Genomic DNA, 22,045 nt, shown 5'->3' with positions numbered 1-22,045 from the left:
TCTAGATCATTGTTATTTGATAAACTATTTCAAAAAGGCAAAGAGGAAAAATTAGATGGTATAAAACATCCCAATAAGCTAGCTAAAAAATTTTCAACTAAAAGTTAAGCTTTTTTTACACCATATTAAACAGAATGAATTTACACTGCTAATGTTCACCGATAAATATTATTACCATATTCTGACCAATTCATTTTTGGAATAATTCAATTTGACCTAAAAATTTAAAAAGATGAAGTAGATGACTAGCTTTGAAGCAGATGACTCTCCTATGCTGTGGCAATCACCCATATATTTAGTTTTCTAAGAAGAATGACTCTCATCTCAAATTATTGAGACAGAAACAAGTGAAAGATAAACTTTATAATCTTTCCTTATCATTTTCAACTGTCATAGAACTTGGTTTTAAACAAGTTTCGTAAATAAGTATTGCAGTTATCAGATGAAAGCTTACTATAAAAAGCAAAACTCAAAATAAATATCCCAAAACAAAATTTTTAAGTTAAATGAAAATAAAACATCTACATACCCTCAAGAGCCTGTAAGTAACTATTCCAAAACCCCAAAGTCTGTACATCAGACAATGTGCGTACTGTAAAAAGATCACTAAGTATTTTTGCAGAAAGATTCTCAGGTTTATGACAGAAGATGTGAAAAAATGCTTCTGGATAAGTCTGAATCTTCTCCAAAACACCAAGAGTTTTCAGACCCTGTTTAAAACTTAAAGAGAAGAAAAATAATGAACCAACATTCATACACATATATGTTTGGAACACATATTTCTAGCTCATTTATGATTACTCATGATAATTTCAAATCAATAACAAGCCAATGCATTAATATAAAATGAATATATTACATGCCGACAGTATTTATAGAACAGGTTTAAAATTGAGCTAATAATTTTCCATTGAGAAAAAAGACATCTAAAATTTTATACTTCAAAGCTAGTTAAAAATGAAAGATTGCAAAGAAACTAAATTTTAGCCACACAAAAATTCAACTTATGTATTGCTAAAAAGAAATTAACAAAGAGAAAACAAACAAAATATTTTTAATACACATGATAAAACACTAATTTCTCTAGATGTACTAAAAATACAAATCAGTTTTCTAGAAGAACAATCCAAATACACAAAATATAAATGCATTATTAAGAAAATACAAGTAACAAATGAATTTTTTAAAATGTACATTCTAATAAGCAAAGAATGAAGATATCATTTTTGCCTATCAGACTGACGAAACCTTTACTGTGTCTCTGATTTCCCTAGCCACCTCCTCAGGTACCCTGCTACACGGATTCATCTTCCATTCTATAAGCTCTTCCTCAACAGCACAGCTCTTTCTCAAGTGCTTATCTTTCCCATTTTTGAATGAAGGAAAAAAAATTAATCCTATTTTCCATTGAGACGACCTATGTGAAAGACTCATCTACTTTTACTGCCTCCCCGTCTTAATTTCATATTCACTTTCCCTCCACTCCTTTCTACATCTCAGAGTAACTGCCCTAAGTTCATGAATGATGTATGGCAACAGTCTCCTGGTTTCCCCTTATTTCTCTGGGCAGACCTTCTGAGTCTCTTACAAAGCTTCTTCTATCTTTGCTTTCCCTTAAATGTTACTGTTTGTTCCTCGTGGTTCTGTAACAAGGTAAATTTCTCTTTCCTCTTACCATATCCCAATTATTTTGTTTAAGCTGGTTTATGTGCATTACTATAAAATCAATTATTTCCAGGGCAGAATATATATCCAACAGACTGCTGGGTACCATATATTCCAAGTACCCAAACTTATTAAGTCCAAAAGAAAGCTAAATACCCAACTACCAAAATCAGAACCATAAATGACAATTAATGCCTCCATTACTATTAGTATAGATAAATCTGAAAGTCATTCTTAACTCTTCCTTATTCCACTCCTAACTATCAAGTTCTGTGAATGTCCTTTCGTGAAATGCTTTTTGTCTGTTCATTTCTCCATACATGAGTTCCACCTTACTGCAAACCACCTGCAGAGGAACTGTTTCTACCAAGTGTTTAAGTCTCTAAGTTGATTTTCCATGTGAACACCAAAAAAGATATCCACATCCTACTCCCCAGAACCTGTGAATGTGATCTTATGTTAAGGATCCTGAGATCATTTTACCTAGATTATCTGGGCTTATTCTAAGTCCCATGATAATTGTCAAACACAGAGGAAAAGGCCATGTAACACAGATTCAGAGCTTAGAGCTATGCAACCACAAACCACCAGAAGTTAAAAGAAGCAGACTGAATTCTCTTCCAAAATTCCCAGAAAGAGTGAAGCCCTGTGTCAATATGAGGACTAGGACTTCGAGCCTCCAAAACTATGGGAGAATAAATTTCTGTTGTTTAAAGCCATCAGTTTGTGATAATTTTTTACAATAGCCACAGGAAACTAATAATATACACAATGTCGATAAAGTCAAAACTCCTTAACATGACTTTTTAAAGTTCTCCACAATACGATCCTTGCCTGTCGTTCTTGCTTTTAACTTTAACCTTACACTTAACCTTTGAAGCAAATTTCAGCCCAACATTTAAAATTTTACTTTTAATTAAAATTAAATAATTGAAGCTTATACAAAAGCCAGGAAATAACAGAAAACCATGAACCGTCACTTGAATTTAAAAGATATTGACATTTTGTGTTTGTTTGCTCAGATTATTAAGAAAAATACTCTATTCACTCAACTACATCTGTCCATTCACAACCTTCCCTTATCTCCTTCTACAAAGAAAACTACTTGAAACTGCTATTTAACCATTCTGAATTTTTACTATAGCCTAAATTTCATTTTAGTTTCAATATATATGTATCCCTAAAAAATAACTAGCATTGCTTTGTTTTAAACTTTCCATAAATGGCACCACAATGTTTATTTTTCAGAAATTTGCTTGAGAGTAATTTTTTCCTAATTGTTATATAATTATAGTGATTACTACATTAGGAAACTAGTTCTAGCACATTTGGGAAACTGTACTGAATTTCAAAAGTCTTTTTTATTGTGTCCTGCAAATTTTTGCGGTCATTTTTTAATTCCAGTCTAGCTTCTATTTAGAAAATTATACTAGTTCTTACTTTTTAAGTGGTTACCTCAAATTTTTAATTGGCATATTTGAAATCAAAAGCAAATCAAGTATTTACCTGCTTGCTGAACAACACAAAGACCCTGGAATTTGCAACTCCAGTGGCTCTCTCTGTTACTTAAACATTTTATTTCACCTGGTATCATAAATCCCCAAATGAACATTAACTTTTTGTACAGTTAATATTTACTCTAATATCAACCAATTTCTTTTTTTACCATTCCTTGTCACCTGCACATCTCCCTCTTAGAATCCTTTACCTCTTGTATACAGTAACCTTGCTACCCTCTTTATAGAAGTTCTAAGATTTTAGTTGGAGGTCGAGAAGATCCCCTGGAGAAGGAAATGGCAACCCACTCCAGTATTCTTGCCTGGAGAATCCCATGGACGGAGGAGCCTGGTAGGCTACAGTCCACGGGGTCGCCAAGAGTCAGACACGACTAAGCGACTTCACTTTCACTTTGTAGCTCTACTAGGTCTTCCAGCATACTGTAGAAATGAAGGAGGTAATTATACATATCTCGGGCTCGTCATGGCCTTAAGAGGAATGCCTGTCACACTATTACGGATAATGTTCACTGAATGTTTACCAGATAATCTGTATAAGGATACTTCAAATTGTCAGTTTTAAATTATGTACAAATGTATCAACTGCTTTTTTTGCATCTATAATTATATGATGATTGTTTTTTCTACTTTAATCTATTAGTGGAATGCACTAAAGCAACATTCATTTTTTGATACTCGACCTGCCTTGCTTCCTTTTATAAACCCTCCTCAGAATTGTTAGTTAATTTTGAGGCTATGTTGCTAGGTACAAATAGACTCAAGACTGCTGAATTCAAGAGAATTTGTTCTTTTTAACACTATTAGGGTCATTTAAGGACAAGGCTTTATGAAAAAATAATTAGAATTTTTCTTTCTTTTGCTTTGAAGCCATCTATTTAGAATGCAATTTAGGATCCTGTCTTTTAATACAAGAGTCTAACTTATTTGCATGTATTATAATCTCCTATATATTTAGATTATTCTTCTATCTTATGATTTCTTTGAACATTGTTTTCCCTTGCTTATTTTTATCCCTCTTTTTCTGCTCACTTCTATGATTAAATATGTTTTATTGCTACCCCCACCCCCATCAAACTGGTCTGGAAGTCACATACTCTTCCTATTATTTTAGAATCTTCCCTTTAAAGATACATAGTTGGTTTAACAATCTAAAGGCAATTAATGCTTCTCCACTACTACCTCAAGAATAAAGTTCCTTAAAACAATACAATAAGTCTTCTCTTCTTACAGATCAACTTTTTACTAATATTTCATTTTAACCATTTCTTACCAAAATTTAGTTTTTGTTGTTTTTTTTTCCTTTTTAATGGCTAATGCTTGTCTTTACTCAAGTTTTTTCTTTTTTTTTCTTTTGGCTTCCTGCTGTTGTTTATATCTTACTTTTTCTTTCTGGGTTCAATTTCTTTCTTCCTTAAGTATGTATTTTATTAATCTCTTTAGGAAAGAAAGAAACATGTCTCCAAATGTCTTTATTTCCTTCTTTCTCTTGAATAATAATGTAACTAGCTCTGTAAAGTTATTATCTTGGGTTATCTGTTTTCAGTGTTGATTTCACTGAAAAAAAGGTTTCCAGTATAATTGACACTCCTTTTTATAATGTCTTTTTGCTCAGAAAACTTTGCCACCTTTTGCTCAGTTTCATCACAAAGTACACTGCACTTCAGCATATTAAGCCCTGTGAACTGTGGAACTTCTTAAGCAGCATTTTCTATAATATTGCCCTGCCTCCATGTTTCAATTCTCTTCTATCCTTAATGAGAAAATCCTATTTTTAATTCCAGACCAGTTTTGTCTTAAATGGCCTAATATTTAACAGTCAGCAACTTTTCACTTGTACGATCATTTTTGTTTTGTTTCCTTTTCCTTGTGGGTTACTTGAATATTTTTTTGCACTCCATTTTTATCTATAGCATTTTGACTGTATCAATTTTTATAGATTTTTTTTAATGTAATAATTTACTGATGCCAGTAAGTAAAGAAACATTACTTCCCTTCATGTCCCTTTGCTTTTTGCTGTTTATAAATTCCTAAATATTTATTTTATATACATTGTGAACCACATTAGAAAATGTTATAATTTTTACCTCAACCATCAAACATAATTTAGCAAACATAAGAGAAGAAACCATGCTTTCATTCTTTTCATTATTCTTTCTTCCTTTCTGATGTTCCAAGATCTAATCTTTAATAATTTTCTGTTAAAAAAAAATTCCCATAGATATTCTCTTAAGGTAGATTGTTGGTGACAAATACTTCTAATTTTCCTTCAGATAAAAGTGTCTATAGATTCCTTCTCTCTGCTGTATCCTTGCAGAGATCCTTAGCTGGTTTGCTTTCATCTCTGTACCTTTCAATAATCTTCTTTAAGTTTGTTTTATAAATAGAGTTCAGGGTTTTTAACTGTTGTTTTTCAGTCACTAAATCATATCCGATTCTTAGAAACACTATGGATTGCAGCACGCCGGGCTTCCCTGTCCTTCACTATCTCCCCGAGTTTGATTAAACTAATGTCCACTGAGTCAGTGATGCTAACCAAACATCTCATCCTCTGTCACCCCCTTCTCCTCCTGCCCTTAATCTTTTAAATGTACTTATGAGAAAGAACAGAAGAGTGTCTATTTCACATTATCTAGAACTAGATGTCTATGATCATTTTTCAACTTAGAAACACTATCTGATTCATTTCACATTTAATGTTTTGGGTCTGTTTTTCTTTTAGATAACTGTAAAAACACTTTTTTTGATCTCATTCAGTTTGTCCTGTTATTTAAATCCTTGATATGCTATTTCCAATACTTGTTTTGAATGGTTATGTGTTTTGTCTTTTATTGGCAATTCTTACTCTTTAGCGATATGACTTTAGCAATTCCATTAGGCATTATTATGTATTTGCTTTTGTCTGGCACTCTGTAAGTACTATGAATCTTAAGACCAACTACTTTGTTAATGTCTCTGCATCAGATTGGGGTCCATCCAGGATGCCAAACCCAAGCTTGGGGCAAACTGAGGGTTCTGATTTCTTATGACATCTAGGGTACTATAGTTTTTTATTTCCTTGTTATTTCTGACATCTACACGACACTTTTCTTATGAGTTCGGATATATTTAAAATATTTTCTTTTGCAATATGATTTATCTTTTACATAAAAAGGATCAGTGTTCAGTTTTTTCTTTTGCCCTCTTTTATCTAGATCTGCCAAATTCCTATTTATAAATTAGGTTTTAATTTAAACACCACTTATATAGATAGTAAAGCTCTTCCTGACATCTACTCATCCCTATAAAAATAAACAAAAGACTCAAACAAACAAACAGCTATGAATTCTGATTTAGCAATGAGGAAAAAAGTCCATCAGTAGGTACATGAACTACTTGTTAGTAAAAGAATACTTTGTACTTCTATGTCATTAAGAGATATCTTTCAAATAGTTTTAAAATAACTATCAAAATGTATATTTGGATTATTGTATTAATTATAATTATGAATAGTATTTCTAACTAAGAAAATTTTGAGATGTAAGAGCCATAGTCAGAAGACACCTGGATGCATTTTAAAGAGTTATGTAACAGTCATGTAACAGTATTATTTTGAATTACAGTATTAAAAATATATTAGAAAAAATATCCTGTGTAATTGTTTAAGCTTATGTCATAGTTGAATTTGGAAGAGTGCTGATGTTCTAAAGGGCTCTAAAAAAAGTATGAGGACTATAAATGGTCAAGTAAAAAATGAACAGGAGAAACGGTGGATGGTATGTTACTATTTACTTAATGAAAGAAATGAGGATACATACACATATTCATATATTTATCTGCTATCATTAAAAAACAATAATGGAAGCCTAAACAATAAAAGCCACCAAGATAATTACTTCATATGAGGATGGGAGATAGATGTGATTAGGATGAAAGTTAAACTTATCTGAATATATTTTGTATAAGAGCTGAGATCTTTCAATATACTTTCATTACAGATTTGACTTTACATAATTTTAAAATAAAATTTTAATAAAAATCAGTAAAAAGAAAAAATAAAATGAAAATGCACACAGTTAGAAGTATAACAACAAAGAGAATAAATATGTCAAATGACTTTAAACACAGTAATTTGAATTCAAAGTCTTAGACCAAAATGAAAAACAATCCTAACCTGATTTCAGTAATATATGTTTCTAATGATGATGTCGCTATTATTATTCTGTGACGACTATTATTTCATACTCTAATTCACCAGTGTCTTTGAGAACTAAGATTATCAACACGGACAAAGAAAAAGTTAAAAATCTTGCAGTGGTGAATCTGAAGTATTAGTAAAAACTCATGATGTATTTTATATTAAAAAATCAAAATAAAAACAAAAAACCCTTATATTTCTTCTTTCAGCCCACTGAAAAGGCCTAGAAACAATGACCAACCTGACAAAAATAAGCATCCCTAAGCATTCAGACTGTGAATTTGAAATACCATTTCCCATTCAAAGGAACAAAGATCGTTAGGCCAGATGTACATAAGGAGCCTGAAACACCTTGTTTCAGTGAAACTTAAACTTCCCACATAGCAGGAAGACCGTTAAAGGTCAACATCAAAAGACCTCAACAGGACAACACAACTAGGTTTATACTGGCTAAAGATGAGACATCTGAAATTTGCTAAGAACAGCAACAATTCTTAAAACATTAAATATACAGGTTAATGATACTGAAATTTAAAAAACTCCTTGAAAACAAAACCAGAATCAATAACAAAGGAAGGTTAGATAAATGAGACTGGCCACAGGTTGGTTGATAACTATTAGATTTGAATGGTGATTACATGGTGTACCACTCTGTCTACGTTCATATATATTTTAGATTTCCCACTATTAAATAACAGAGTGTGAGGACATAAAATAATTTTGATTTAGAAAAATTATAATTGAGATATAATTACTTATCCTACCTAAGCAGGATACACTAAAGCAATTCTGCACAGAATGGTAAGAGCAGTATTCATCCTTAAGAGGTTAGTTTTAAAGCATTATTTAAAAATAGCACTTAAATTTTATCAAATAAATCTCACACTATACGACAATTAACCACTTTAAACATATAATTTGAGGGAATCGTTCGCACATGAACAACTTACCTCTCAAAAGGTGCTTGGACTCTTTTAATTACATGATAAACAAGGATGTCTTTTGCCAACATATATTTATCACTTATTGATGTTATAAGTCTTAGACATCCAATAAGCTCTAGGTACTTATAATAGTCATTTACTATAGAGTTTAAGTCAGCCACGGTTGCTGCAGTATTTACCTGTAATGAAGAATAAAATACACCCAGTGTACTCTTTTACTTGTGAAAGAAATTTACATATTTCATATTTCACATTACTTCATACTCACACTTCATACTTGAGTACACCTGAGCGAAGTGAAAGTACACCAATAATTATTTTTCTTGAATAAATGTCTGATAATCCACTTTAATACTGTATATATCTGCCTCAAAAAAGCTAATCTATAATTTCACATTAAAAAATATATATTTATTTTTAATTGATTGATGACTGGTTTATAGTATTGGTTTGATTTCTGTCATGCATGAACATGAATTAACCATGGGTGTATATATGTCCCCTCCCTCTTGAATCTTCATCCCACCTCCGGCCCATTCCCACCCCTCTAGGTTATTACAGAGCCCCAGTTTGAGTTCCCTGGTCGAAATTCCACTTTAATATAGGAAGTTATTTACATAAAAGGTAGTAATTGACATAGAACAGTTACATAGACTAGAGAGGCAAAAAAGATGATCTGCAGAGATTTCATGAATGAGAAAGTATAGTTTGAATATACTTTTATATATTTCAAATATTTCATTTGAATACAAATGAACAGACTCAAAAGAGTATTTGTGGCAACAGTATAAACAAAGAAATACTTGACCATTTATGAGACAGGCACTTTCATATAGTTTGCTCTTGACCAAAGTTACAGAGGGAGAAAGAAAGATATAGAAGGCAGTCAATCCCATTTGAATGGAAAATCTCCTTAGCATTTCTTTTTCCCAAAAAACTCTTCTCCCAGGTATTCTGTCATTTATTTCAGATCTCTACTGTGATCTCAGAAGCTTTTCCCGACTACCCTTTTCAAACTATCTTCATGCTCTAATGGGCTTCCCTTGTGGCTCAGCTGGTGAAGAATCCTCCTGCAATGCGGAAGACCTGGGCTTGATCCCTGGGTTGGGAAGATCCCCTGGAGAAGAGAAAGGCTACCCATTCCAGTATTCTGGCCTGGAGAATTCCATAGACTGTAGTAAAGTCCATAGCATCCCAAAGAGTCAGACTTGACTGAGCAACTTTCACTTTCACACTCTCAGTTCAGTTCAGTCGCTGTCGTGTCTGACTCTTTGTGACCCCATGAACCACAGCACACCCGGCCTCCCTGTCCATCATCAACTCCCAGAGTCTACCCAAACCCATATCCATTGTGTCGGTGATGCCATCCAACCATCTCATCCTCTGTTGTCCCCTTCTCCTCCTGCCCTCAATCTTTTTCAGCATCAGGGTCTTTTCAAATGAGTCAGTTCTCCACATCAGGTGGCCAAAGTATTGGAGTTTCAGCTTCAACATCAGTCCCTCCAATGAACACCCATCCTTTAGGGTGGACTGGCTGGATCTCCTTGCTGTCCAAGGGACTCTCAGGAGTCTTCCCCAACACCACAGTTCAAAAGCATCAAATCTTTGGCGTTCAGCTTTCTTTATAGTCCAACTCTCACATTCATACATGACCACTGGAAAAACCATAGCCTTGACTAGACGGACCTTTGTTGGCAAAGTAATGTCTCTGCTTCTTAATATGCTGTCTAGGTTGGTCATAACTGTCCTTCCAGGGAGCAAGCGTCTTTTAATTTCATGGCTGCAATTACCATCTGCAGTGATTTTGGAGCCCAGAAAAATAAAGTCAGCCACTGTTTCCCCATCTATTTGCCATGAAGTGATGGGACTGGATGCCATGATCTTCGTTTTCTGAATGTTGAGCTTTAAGCCAACTTTTTCACTCTCTTCTTTCACTTCCATCAAAAGGCTCTTTAGTTCTTCTTCACTTTCTGCCATAAGGGTGGTGTCATGTGCATTTCACACTCTAGTAGTTGGCTATGTGTTATCTCATCCTCCCAACCCACTACCCTGAGTTTTAGCTGGGCATATGGCAAAACTTTCCTTACAGCTACATGTGGCCTTATGTGACTAAGAGCTGTCCAACAGAACATGAGTGAAAATGTGTTACATTTCCCTGAACTCTTTCACTTTCTCCCTTAAGAGCATATTTCAGCTATGAAGACAATATCCTAAATGATTATACAATGAGAGTTGTTCAGGCGCTAAGTCATGTCGGACTCTTTGTGACTCCATGGACTGCAGCACGCCAGACTTCCCTGTCCTTCACCATCTCCTGAAGCTTGGTCAAATCATGTCTATTGGGTTGGTGATGCCATCCAGCCATGTCATCCTCTGTCGTCCCCTCCTCCTCCTGCCTTCATTCTTTCCCAGCATCGAGGTCTTTTCTAATGAGTCAGCTCTTTGCATCAGGTGGTCAAAGTACTGGAGCTTCAGCATCAGTCCTTCCAATGAATATTCAGGGTTGATTCCCTTTAGGATTGACTGGTTTGATCTTGGTGTAGTCCAAGGGACTCTTAAAGAGTCTTCTCCAACACCACAGTTCAAAAGCAACAATTCTTCAGCACTCAGCCTTCTTTATGGTGCAATTCTCACATCTGTACATGACTATTGGAAAATCCACGGCTTTGACTAGATGGACTTTGTTGGCAAAGTAATGTCCCTGCTTTTTAATATGCTGTCTAGGTTGGTCATAGCTTTTTATCCAAGGAGCAAACATCTTTTGATTTCATGGCTGCAATCACCATCTCCAGTGATTTTGGAGCCCCAGAAAAATAAAGTCTGTCACTGTATCCACTGTTTCCCCATCTATTTGCCATGAAATGATGGGACAGGATGCCATGAGTTTTGTCTTTTCAATGCTGAGTTTTAAGCCAGCTTTTTCCCTCTCCTCTTTCACCTTTAAGTGGCTCTTTAGTTCTTCTTCACTTTCTGCCACAAGGGTGGTGTCATCTGCATATCTGAGGTTATTGATATTTCCCCTGGCAATCTTGATTCCAGCTTGTGCATCATCCAGCCCAGCATTTCGCATGATGTACTCTGCACATAAGTTATATAAGCAGGGTGACAATATACAGCCTTGACATACTCCTTTCCCAATTTGGAACCAGTCTGTTGTTCCATGTCTGGTGCTAACTGTTGCTTCTTGACCTGCATACAGATATCTCAGGAGGCAAGTAAGGTGGTCTGGTATTCCCATTGCTTTAAGAATTTTCCAGTTTGTTATGCTCCAAATAGTTAAAAGCTTTAGTGTAGTCAATGAATTAGAAATAGATATTTTTATGGAATTCTCTTACTTTTACGATGATCCAACAGATATTGGCAATTGGATCTCTCATTCCTCTGCCTTTTCTAAATCCAGCTTGAACATCTGGAAGTTCTTGGTTCATGAACTGTTGAAGCCTAGCTTGAGAATTTTGAGCATTCCTTTGCTAGCATGTGAAATGAGTGCAACTGTTCAGAGTTTGAACATTCTTTGTCATTGCCTTTCTCTGGGATTGTAATGAAAACTGACCTTTCCCAGTCCTGTGGCCACTGTTGAGTTTTCCATATTTGCTGGCATATAGAATGCAGCACTTTCGCAGCATCATCTTTTAGAATTTGAAATAGCTCAAGTGGAATTCCATCACCTCCACTAGCTTTATTCATAGTGATCCTTCCTAAGGTCCACTTGACTTTGCACTCCAGGATGTCTGGCTCTAGGTGAGTGACCACACCATCATGGTTATCTGGGTCATTAAGATCTTTTTTGTATAGTTCTTCTGTGTACTCTTGTCATCTCTTTTATGTTTTGTTAGGTCTATTCCATTTCTGTCCTTCACTGTGCCCAATACAATGAGAGGAAGGAATTCAATTCTCTGGGTGACCTGGTGTATTACAATTGTACCTTTAAAACAGGAGCCATTTCTGTACAGGCCAGAGAGCACTTTATGCTTTGTGGGCCACATGGTGCCTGTCCCAAACTATTCAACCCCACCACTGTAGTGTAAAATCAGTCACAGACACATAATAAATGGGTGTGGGTGTGTGCCTATGAAACTTAAAAAAGGCAGCAGGCAACACTTGGCCTACAGCTATAACTTACCAACCCCCACAGAAAATCTAGATTTTAGAAAAAAATTAAATATATGCCTTTTTTTGAATTTTTGTCTTTTGGGTCTCTTTGTTACAAAAGCCTAGCCTAATCTTAACTTATTATACCCCAAGCATTATCTTGGAAGAGATATCCTTCTTATTCTGTTCTATGTTATGATACATTTTACTGCATGACAGTACATTACATATTTGATTATCTGTCTTTCTTCTCATGGGTAAATTCTAAGAAGGCAGGAGTTTTGTTTGGTTCACTACTTTATCCTCAGTGTTAAAACAAGTATGGGATACACAGCATTTGTTGACTGAAATCAATGAAGAAACACTGGCAAAGAACCAGATTAAATAAAGCCACGAGGAGAACTAGAAGTCTTAAGGGCCCTAATGAAGAGTTTAAACTCCATTCAGTAGGCAATGAGAATCCATTAGGATTCTTGAGGAAGAAAGCAATGTGGTTAAACCTGTACTTGTAAAAGAATCATCCTGAGTAAGATTAGAATAATATCTTAACTGTTTAAACACAGATACAAGTTTCATACACTAAGCATATTAGAAATAAGAAGGAAAGGCCAATCTTAAGAGACAGATGACTTGACACAAACTGATGAACAGAGTATGGAAGAGTGATAACAACCCTGTCTCCAGAATAACTTGGAAATAAAAAATCTCTTGAAAAGAACATGAGAATCAGGCAAAAAGCCCAGATTTTGGGAAAAATTTCTGTCTTAAACACGTTGGGCTCAATTTGGTAGGAAGACCCAGATCTTATCTGGATATAAAAATCTGGGGGCTCAAAAACACAGGTCTGGAAATCATCAGAAAGGTTATGAATGAGAAGATGCTTTCTTCTCATTATATAGAAGGAGGACTGTTAAGATAACACTACCTAAAATTACCTAAGTTTCAGGGGTAGGGAGAAGTATTTAAAAAGACAACAGTAGTTAAAAGTACCAGGGAACAGAATATTAAAGAAAACAGCAGAAAGGAATTCAAATACAGTGGTGACTACAGAAATCAGAGGAGATAAGGAATTAGGAAAGAAAGGCCTTTGCATGTGGAGATTTAGATCCCTGCCTATTTTAGTAGGGGACAGGTTAAGGGAGGAAAAGTTGAAAGGATTTCATTGTCTCAGTTTCTAAACCAATAACACACGGGCAATGATACTTATCTCACAGGGTATTACGGTGAGTAAACTGAGTTTGTACAGATAACACGAGTAGCACAGGGCTTAATAAATGGCAACACTTTTTAGGAAGGAAAAATAGAGTCTCCCCAACTATTTTCCCAGAGAAGAAAGTCAGCCTGGTCTTTCACTCCACCTATCACTCATAACTCCCTGCTGTAGAAGGAAAAGATAAATTTTCTGCTGGTAACCATCCTCTCTTCAGATCCACCTGCCTAAAGGAAGGAGCACTTTCAGCTGACCTTTACCATGCAATAAGGAAGCTGCCTTATGTCATCTCTGGCAGAGCAGATAAATCCATTTAGTTATGAGAAGTGTTAACAGGCCATTCTGACCACAGATCTAAGGCACATTATCCAACCGGTCTTATCAACATTAAGCACGGCACTTTGACCTCTAGCTTTTTGTTCTTTACATCTATCTGTTAAGTGATTGTTAACTTTGCTGGTAAACAAAAATACCTACACCCCTTAACTAAAATACCTACACCCCTTAACTACTCCACAAAGAATATTTATTATTCTACTGCAGATCCATCATTTATATTCAAATGTATCTAGAACATGGGCTTCCCTGGTGGCTCAGACAGTAAAGAATCTGCCTACAATGCAGGAGACCTGGGTTCAATCCCTGGGTCAGGAAGATCACATAGAGAAGGGAACGGCTATTCACTCCAGTATTTTCTTGCCTGGAGAGTTCCATGGACAGAGGAGCCTAAAGATCTGCAGTCCATGGGTCACAAAGAGTCAGACATGATGGAGCAACTAACACATAACTAAAACACAGTCTACATCTGAACAAACAGGTACATTTCTTACCCTGATCATAATCTGTGCCACATCAAAGTCTGAAACGTCATCTAAAATTGGTTGGGTATTTTCTGGTCCATAAGCAAGGCAGTTAAATAAGGTCTGAGAAAAGAAACCAGGTGAAGGACCACCATGAACCAAAGAAATGGCAACCATTTTGCCAGCTTCATAGTAAAGGTTCTCTTTCAGAGCTGTAAATACAGATAAAAGATATCAAATACACTTCTTTTATTAACATATGATAACCATCATATATATGTAATAAATACATTAATAAATCAGAAATTTAAAAATCCAAGCTTTAGACAGACATAAAATAACCTAATTCAGACACTATAATAATGTATACTATATTTTTTTTCTGAATACAAAGTAACACTCTGTTGTAGAAAAAGATGTAAATACAGAAAATCTTTTTATAAAATCACCTATAACCTACCACTCTGTAATAACCAGTGTACACACTGTGGTATATTTATGTCTCATGTATATATAAATATATACATAAATAATTTGACTTCTGTTTTTTTCCACTTTATTGCAAATTTTTAAAATATTATTTGAAATTATTCAAATCTATAGTTAACAAATGCATTAAAATGATTTGCTGATGTGCTACAATGTAAACCATGTACTTATTACTTGTTACCCCACTTGAGGACCTTTTCAACTACATGAGACACAATGTTATAGTCAACATGTGTTACACATTCTTATTTATATATCTCTGATTATTAGGATAGATTCCTACATATGATATTAGTGGTCCAAAGGATATGAACAATTTTAAGGCTGCTGATATACAAAACAGTACAAATTTACTCTCAACAGTATATGCTACCTTAATTATAAGGTATCATCATAGCTCTCAACATTTTTTTAATGTCTCATTTAAAATAGTTTAGCTACTTTGATAAGTCAAAAACATATGTAAATTTTCCTTTATTTTTTTCTAAAAAGTGTTCAAAGTAATTTATTAATAAGTAACATCAACAATAGCTGAAATGGTAATAAAATTCCCTTAACAATAATCTTATATACTACATATTAGTAGTCACATATTACAGATGAAGCAACTGAGACACAGAGAGGCTAAGCAATTAATCCAAGAATATGAAGCTACTGAAGTAGATGTATACAAACTAAATTCAGATTTTGTGACTTCAATTCCACGTACTCTCTCCACTGTAACAAAACTGCCTTGAGTTAACACACTGATTACTTGAACCCCCTTTTTTTTTTTAAAAATAAAGGGAGTGTAGAATTAAACTATGTGTACTGTTCATACTACTAATGATCCTTGGTAGTTTCTCAATTATTTCAGGTAATGGTGAGGAAATTCTTAAGAAAATATAGAAGGAAGTCAACTGAATGAAATGTCTTCTCGCTGTCTCTCCAATTCCTATTACAGCAAAAGTGGTTATAAAAGTTCCTAAAAAAAAGAATGCTAGGATTAACCAGTGTTTCACGATGCCTGTTTTAATTACATTATTTCTCCGTCAGAAGTAAAGATAGGAAAAAAAAAAGAAGTAAAGATAGAAAAGTATCATATAAATAATTCTGGAAAAAAAAAATTCTTGAAAGCAAAAGTATGTTAAAAATCTGTTATACATTGACCCCAAAATTATGTTATACAAATTCTAGTTGTGAAGAAACATGCGAATTTCAAATTTCAAATATATAAACAAAAAGAGCTCAAAAAATTATTCATTGCATTTGGCCATTATATTCAAATGAATTTAAATTAATATAAAGTACATTTTTAAGAAATTACTTCATTATGGAATCACTGGAGGATATTGCTATAGGATATTCTTAAATAAAAAATGTTCACTATAAAAATTAATTTTAGAAGTATCACTTCTCCCCTTCTCTGTGATTTATCACTATTTTATTAACAAAGTGATTATACATTTTGACTACAGGTACTGAATATCAATTCTAACCTGCTATCGTTCTTAACACATGCCATATTCAGTATATACAATAATAAAGTAAATAATTACCTTGAGAATTTAAAGACAAGTTCTTTGACAAGGACCCTTCAAACAATGGTGAGTTCTCAAGTTGCTGCATTAAGAGACTTAGGAATTCTTGCTTTGATCCAGGCTGCTCTCTTCCAAAATGATCATTTTCATTAACATACACTATTTCAATTGTATATGAAGGATTAAAGTTTTGATTTCTGAATCCATCTAAGGCACTATTCCAGATATTGGCTTTGTTGATAAATACTTTTTTAGGCTTTTTCTTAACTTGGAATCCTAACTCTATAATTAGAGTTGAGATATCTCTTCTAAATTTGCTGCCTTGCCTATAAAACATGAATTTAGATACAGAGGTAAGTACTCTAAAGTACTTTACATGACAGAGCAATTATACAGCCAGTAAAAAAATAATAAGAGAAAAGATTAAAAGGAAGTTCTTCCCAAGTTCAGTTCAGTCCCTCAGTCGTGTCCGACTCTTTGCGACCCCATGAACCACAGCACGCCAGGCCTCCCTGTCCATCACCAACTCCCAGAGTCCACTCAAACCCATGTCCATTGAGTTGGTGATGCCATCCAACCATCTCATCCTCTGTTGTTCCCTTCTCCTCCTGCCCTCAATCTTTCCCAGCATCAGGGTCTTTTCAAACTCCCCAACTCCCACCCAAAAGCAGGCAATGGTTGCCATGGGAACCAAAACCCAATAAGCTTAGTTCTAAATTCTTGATTCCCTCTACCCAATCTTCTACCAAATTAAAAGCTTCTAATGTTATAAATCATTTATAAGAATGGTGACAGATGACTATCCCAAATTTGATCAATTCAGCAGATTCAGGTAGAAGAGCCAAGAGTTTAAACTCTTACTTCCCTGGCCATATTTGCTTAACTGCACCTTATTTCATGTTCACTAGCTCCTTTAAAAGTAGAGCACAGTAATCTCTGCTTACTACATAACAGACCTATAATTTTAAGAGATTACATATTTTAATTAGCATTCGTAAACCCTCTAAATAGTACTTTTAGTCTATACTATTAATTCTCAAAGTGTGGTCCCAGACAAGTACAGCATCTGGAAACTTGTTAGAAACGCAAATTCTTGGGTCCCACAGCAGATAAACAGAATTGGAACCTCTGAGCATGAGGCCAAGCAATCAGTCTTAACAAGACTTGCAGACAATTATATGGACTAACTCAATTGTTCCCTGCCTCAGTTTCTCCATCTGTAATTGGAATTATGAACTCAAAATAATCCTGTTAGAGGCAATGCCCATGGATCATCTTTCTACATCAAGTTGGGGACTATAGTTTGAAAAGCACTCTTTCAAACTACAGTAAGATCAGCTAATACTCTAAATGTATATAGAGCCAAACCCTGTTAAAATTTTCTCAAAATAAAGTTTTATATTTTTTTTCTAATTCAAAATACATACCTCAGCAGATCTTTACGCTGGTCTCCAGGTGACTGTCTGGATAATTTAGGTGAAGACTCCTCCAACAAACAATCATTTATTCCCACATTAGTGTTGGGTAATGCATGTTTTTTGGCTTTCTGGAATTCGCCTACAGATTTAAAACCCAATGTTAGCATAATAGACGGCTTCCTAGGTGGTACGAGTGGTAAAGAACCCACCTGCTAATGCAGGTAGACGTAAGAGACGCAGGTTCGATCCCTGGAGGAGGGCACGGCAACCCACTCCAGTATTCTTGGCCTGGCGAATCCCATGGACAGAGGAGCCTGGCAGGCTGCAGTCCATAGGGTTGCACAGAGCTGGACGCGACTGAAGCGACACAGTACACATGCACGCAACATAACAGAAATTCAGGTGGAAATTTTTTAATATTCATTTAAATGAAAACATCTTTGTTCAGAATTACAAAATATTACCTGCACTGTAGAGAATACTTCTACATTCCAAACATTCCCAATTTTGTTCCCATGACTGTAGTGAGGAACAGGCTAAATGTGTTCCGCTAGAACCACAACACTGACAGCGCTTTATTTCCCATTTGCTGAGGACATAAAGAGAAGCAGGTATTTACACTCAGTATTAACTTAGTTTAATTTCAACCATCAGCACCACCACATGCCTCACTGTCCATCTCACACACACAACCAAAGAAAGGAAAATTATCTGATTTGATACTGTATTACTTTTTCCTAGTGCTTTTTTTCCTATTTCATTTATTACATTTGTAATCTCCCTCTTTGAATAGTCTCTTTTTAAAAATATTTATTTTTATTTCTTTATTACTGGTTCTTTATTTATCACTGCTGTGCACAGGTTTTCTCTAGTTGTGGAGAGCGGGGGCTACTCTTCAGTTGTGGTGCGTGGGCTAATCATTGAGGTGGCTTCTCTTGTTGCAGAGCATGGGCTCTAGGGCTCACGGGCTTCAGTAGTTGCTACACATGGGCTTAGTAATTGTGGCACACAGGCTTAGTTGTCCCTAAGGCATGTGGGATCTTCCTGGACCAGGGATAGAACCAGTGTCCCCTGCATTGCAAAGTGGATTCTTAACTACTGGACCACCAAGGAAGTCCAATATTCTCTATCTAAAAATATGCAAGCTAAATAACAATGTGAACATGCACATACACCCAAGAATATAAACACTGGAAAGAAAATGATTGAGAAGGAAAAAAAATTTTCTTTTATACTTGGAAATGATTATGCTCACAGGGAGACTGCTATGTCAATGTGTCTGATAAGGAAGAAGCATTCAGTAAATACATTGTCTTACCTAAAATACTATCTTTCCTATTCAAACTAAGGAATTATTTCCTGTAATAAGCTTGCTCAGATACCTCAGATACTGTGCAGCTCACTAGGATCCAGACTGAGTACCTGACCTGCATTCATGTTCTCTCATTTGTTCCCTGCCCGCCCCCACTCCCAGCGTTTTCCCCACTGCACTGTGACGTGTGCCAGTCTGCATACACTTTCTGTATGGCTGTGGGTTATGCCGTGCAGACTCCTCTCTGTTTGGTTATGAGTACATCTGTCTATATGGGGACAGATGTACTCCCTGAATGTGTGGACACGTGGGTGATCAGAGAGGTAGCTGCAGAACTTTCCCTCTGCTAGGTGTGGGCAAATCTCCTCTGTGGAAATGGCTGTATAGGGTTGTGTCATCTGTGTCTCCCTTCTTCCCCAGGTAATCCTACCAATAGAGGATGAAGAGAAAGAAAGATGACAGCTGACATAAATGCTTACACACCTGGCCCAGTTCTCACCCTTTACATGTAAAGTTTAATCCTCACAATTTTAGAAGGTTGGAAAAAAGTCACCACCTTTTAAAGAAGAAGAAACCAAAGCAGAGGTGTAAATCACATGCCCAAACAAACTGACACTGCTAGTCTCAGAGTGAGGCTTCCAATCCAGTTTACCTGACTTCAGACCATGCTCCTAACCACTATACCATGCTGCCTTTCAGCAAAATTACCTTCCGATCACTAGAATGACAGGAAGTGAGACTGTAAAGGAAGCATTCAGATACCAAGAATCTGTGTCCTAGGAGAAAAAGCAAAGTAGCTACCAGAAAGAAAACTGACTTTGGTAGCAAAGGATTAGGTGACGAATGGTATACAAGAAAAATAAATAAATTTAATTATAAACAAAATAACCTACAATGGATTTAGAAAATGTCAATATTAATGAACATATTGCTTCTTAGAACTCTAAAGCATGTTACTGTCTACAAAGCACATTTACATACAGTCTCATCTCTGCCTCAGCACAACTCTTGAGCGGGGCATTATTAGTGCTTACAAATGAATAATCAGGGTCACCAGATCAAGTAACTTAGGCAACAATACACATTACTCAACATCTTCAATGAGATCTCAACCCTTAATGAATCTTTAGTCTAGTGGCAAAGACAGATTTAAATAACATCAACTGTATTGTAACAAGCACAATGAAGGGAAAATCGAGCCTAGAACAGGAAATCAGTAGTAGCTTCTTAGGCGAAACCTTCCAAAGCTGCTAAGCCTTTAGCAAAGTAAGTAGTAAAATCACCTAGCAAAATCACTTTCCATAAGAAATAAGGCTCCTGTTATTCTGCTCTGCACCTTGAGTTTCAGTTTGTCATATTAAAGTTTATCAAAATTTCCTATATAAATTTCAACAAAATTATTACTTTTTACCCTGTATCATAAAAAATAAAAATACTCTTGATTTCCAATACTCTATACACAGTGTGTGGGTTTCCCTGGTGGCTCAGAGGTAAAGAATCCACCTGCCAATGCAAGAGACATGGGTTTGATCCCTCGGTCAGGATGATCCCTTGGAGAAGGAAATGGCAACCCACTCCAATATTCTTGGCTGGGAAATCCCAGACAGAGGAGCCTGGTGGGCTACAGTCCATGGGGTGACAAAGGTCGTACATGACTTAGTTACTAAACAACAACAACACAGTATGTACACAGAAGGCACAAAATGATTATCAAGATTACAGCCAATGTACACTGATACTACAAAAGAATAATCAATAAATTTCAAATACCAAGCCTTATTTTTTTACAGTGATCTAAAACAAATACTGACAGATTAATCTAGTTTCTCAACTTCTAGAGCAGTGTCATCCAACAGAAATATAATGTAAATCATATATATAATTTAAACTTTCCTAGTCATCAGATTTTAAAAGGTAAAAGAAACAAGTGAATTGATTTGAATATTTCTGAAATATAACCTTTTGTCTGATGTAGTCAATTTAAAAAATTATTGACAAGATATTTTAAGGTCTTTTTTTTTTCCCTTAAAAAAGCAGAATTGCATCACTCCCAGAATTCATATGTTGAAGACCTAACACCCAATACTTCATGACGTGACTGTATTTGGAGATAGGACCTTGAAATAGAAAATTATGGAGACTTCCCTTCTGCTCCAGTGGCTAAGACTCTGCTGCACTCCCACTGCAAGGGGCCCTGGTTGGCCCTGGTCAGGGAACTGAATACCACATGCTACAACTAAGAGTTCGCATGCCACAACTAAATACAGAAGATTACACAGCTAAAACCTGGCACAACCAAAACAAATTTTTTTTTTTTAAAGAGATAAAATGAGGTCATATGGGTGGGGTTCAAATCCAATGACTGGTGTCCTAATAAGAAGAAAAGATTAAGGCACGGGGTGGGGACAACAACTAGAAGGAAGCCACGTGCAAGCCAAGGACAGAGGCTTCAAAAGAAATCAAACCTGCCAATACCTGTACCTTGGACTTGGAGCCTCCAGGATTGTGAGAAGACAAATTTCTGTTGTTTAAGTCACCCAGTTTGTGGTATTTTTTTATGGCAGTCCTAGCAAACTAAGATACATGTTAAATGTTCAGTGTGTATTTTACACTTACAACACCTCTCAATTTGGAACAGCCACATTTCAAGGGCTCACTTGTCAACTGTGGCTAGTGGCTACCACAGTAAAGCTCTAGAAAACAGAGCCTCATGAAAACATACCACAAAAGTTACAATTATGCCAGCTGCAGTAATTTCTCTGTAAACATATGCAAATAAATATTTAATAAACATACCTCATCTCAGATTAAAACTTCAAACACCCTAAGAGCAAAATACTTCACTAACTAGGAAACCTACTTTCTCAAGTTGAAGGTTTAAAAATGGACACTAAGTACATGTGA

At 35.4% G+C, this 22,045-nt stretch overlaps 1 protein-coding gene across 2 annotated transcripts in view; it reads right to left on the bottom strand.

The window, feature by feature from the left end:
• Positions 1-22,045, bottom strand: part of G2E3 (G2/M-phase specific E3 ubiquitin protein ligase) — a 67,755-nt gene that overhangs the window by 4,920 nt on the left and 40,790 nt on the right. For both annotated transcript variants that reach the window (XM_043921439.1, XM_043921440.1), the window contains 6 exons: positions 18,294-18,418; positions 17,839-17,968; positions 16,430-16,737; positions 14,433-14,614; positions 8,307-8,479; positions 530-720 (listed from right to left, as the gene is read on the bottom strand). In XM_043921439.1, coding sequence (XP_043777374.1) covers positions 530-720; positions 8,307-8,479; positions 14,433-14,614; positions 16,430-16,737; positions 17,839-17,968; positions 18,294-18,418 — 1,109 coding nt within the window. The remainder of the gene's footprint in view (positions 1-529; positions 721-8,306; positions 8,480-14,432; positions 14,615-16,429; positions 16,738-17,838; positions 17,969-18,293; positions 18,419-22,045) is intronic.

Source organism: Cervus elaphus, chromosome 13 (assembly GCF_910594005.1).
Source record: "Cervus elaphus chromosome 13, mCerEla1.1, whole genome shotgun sequence".
Lineage (NCBI taxonomy): Eukaryota > Metazoa > Chordata > Mammalia > Artiodactyla > Cervidae > Cervus > Cervus elaphus.
Note: the sequence above shows the minus strand (reverse complement) of the source record. Positions and strands in the feature narration are given on the sequence as shown.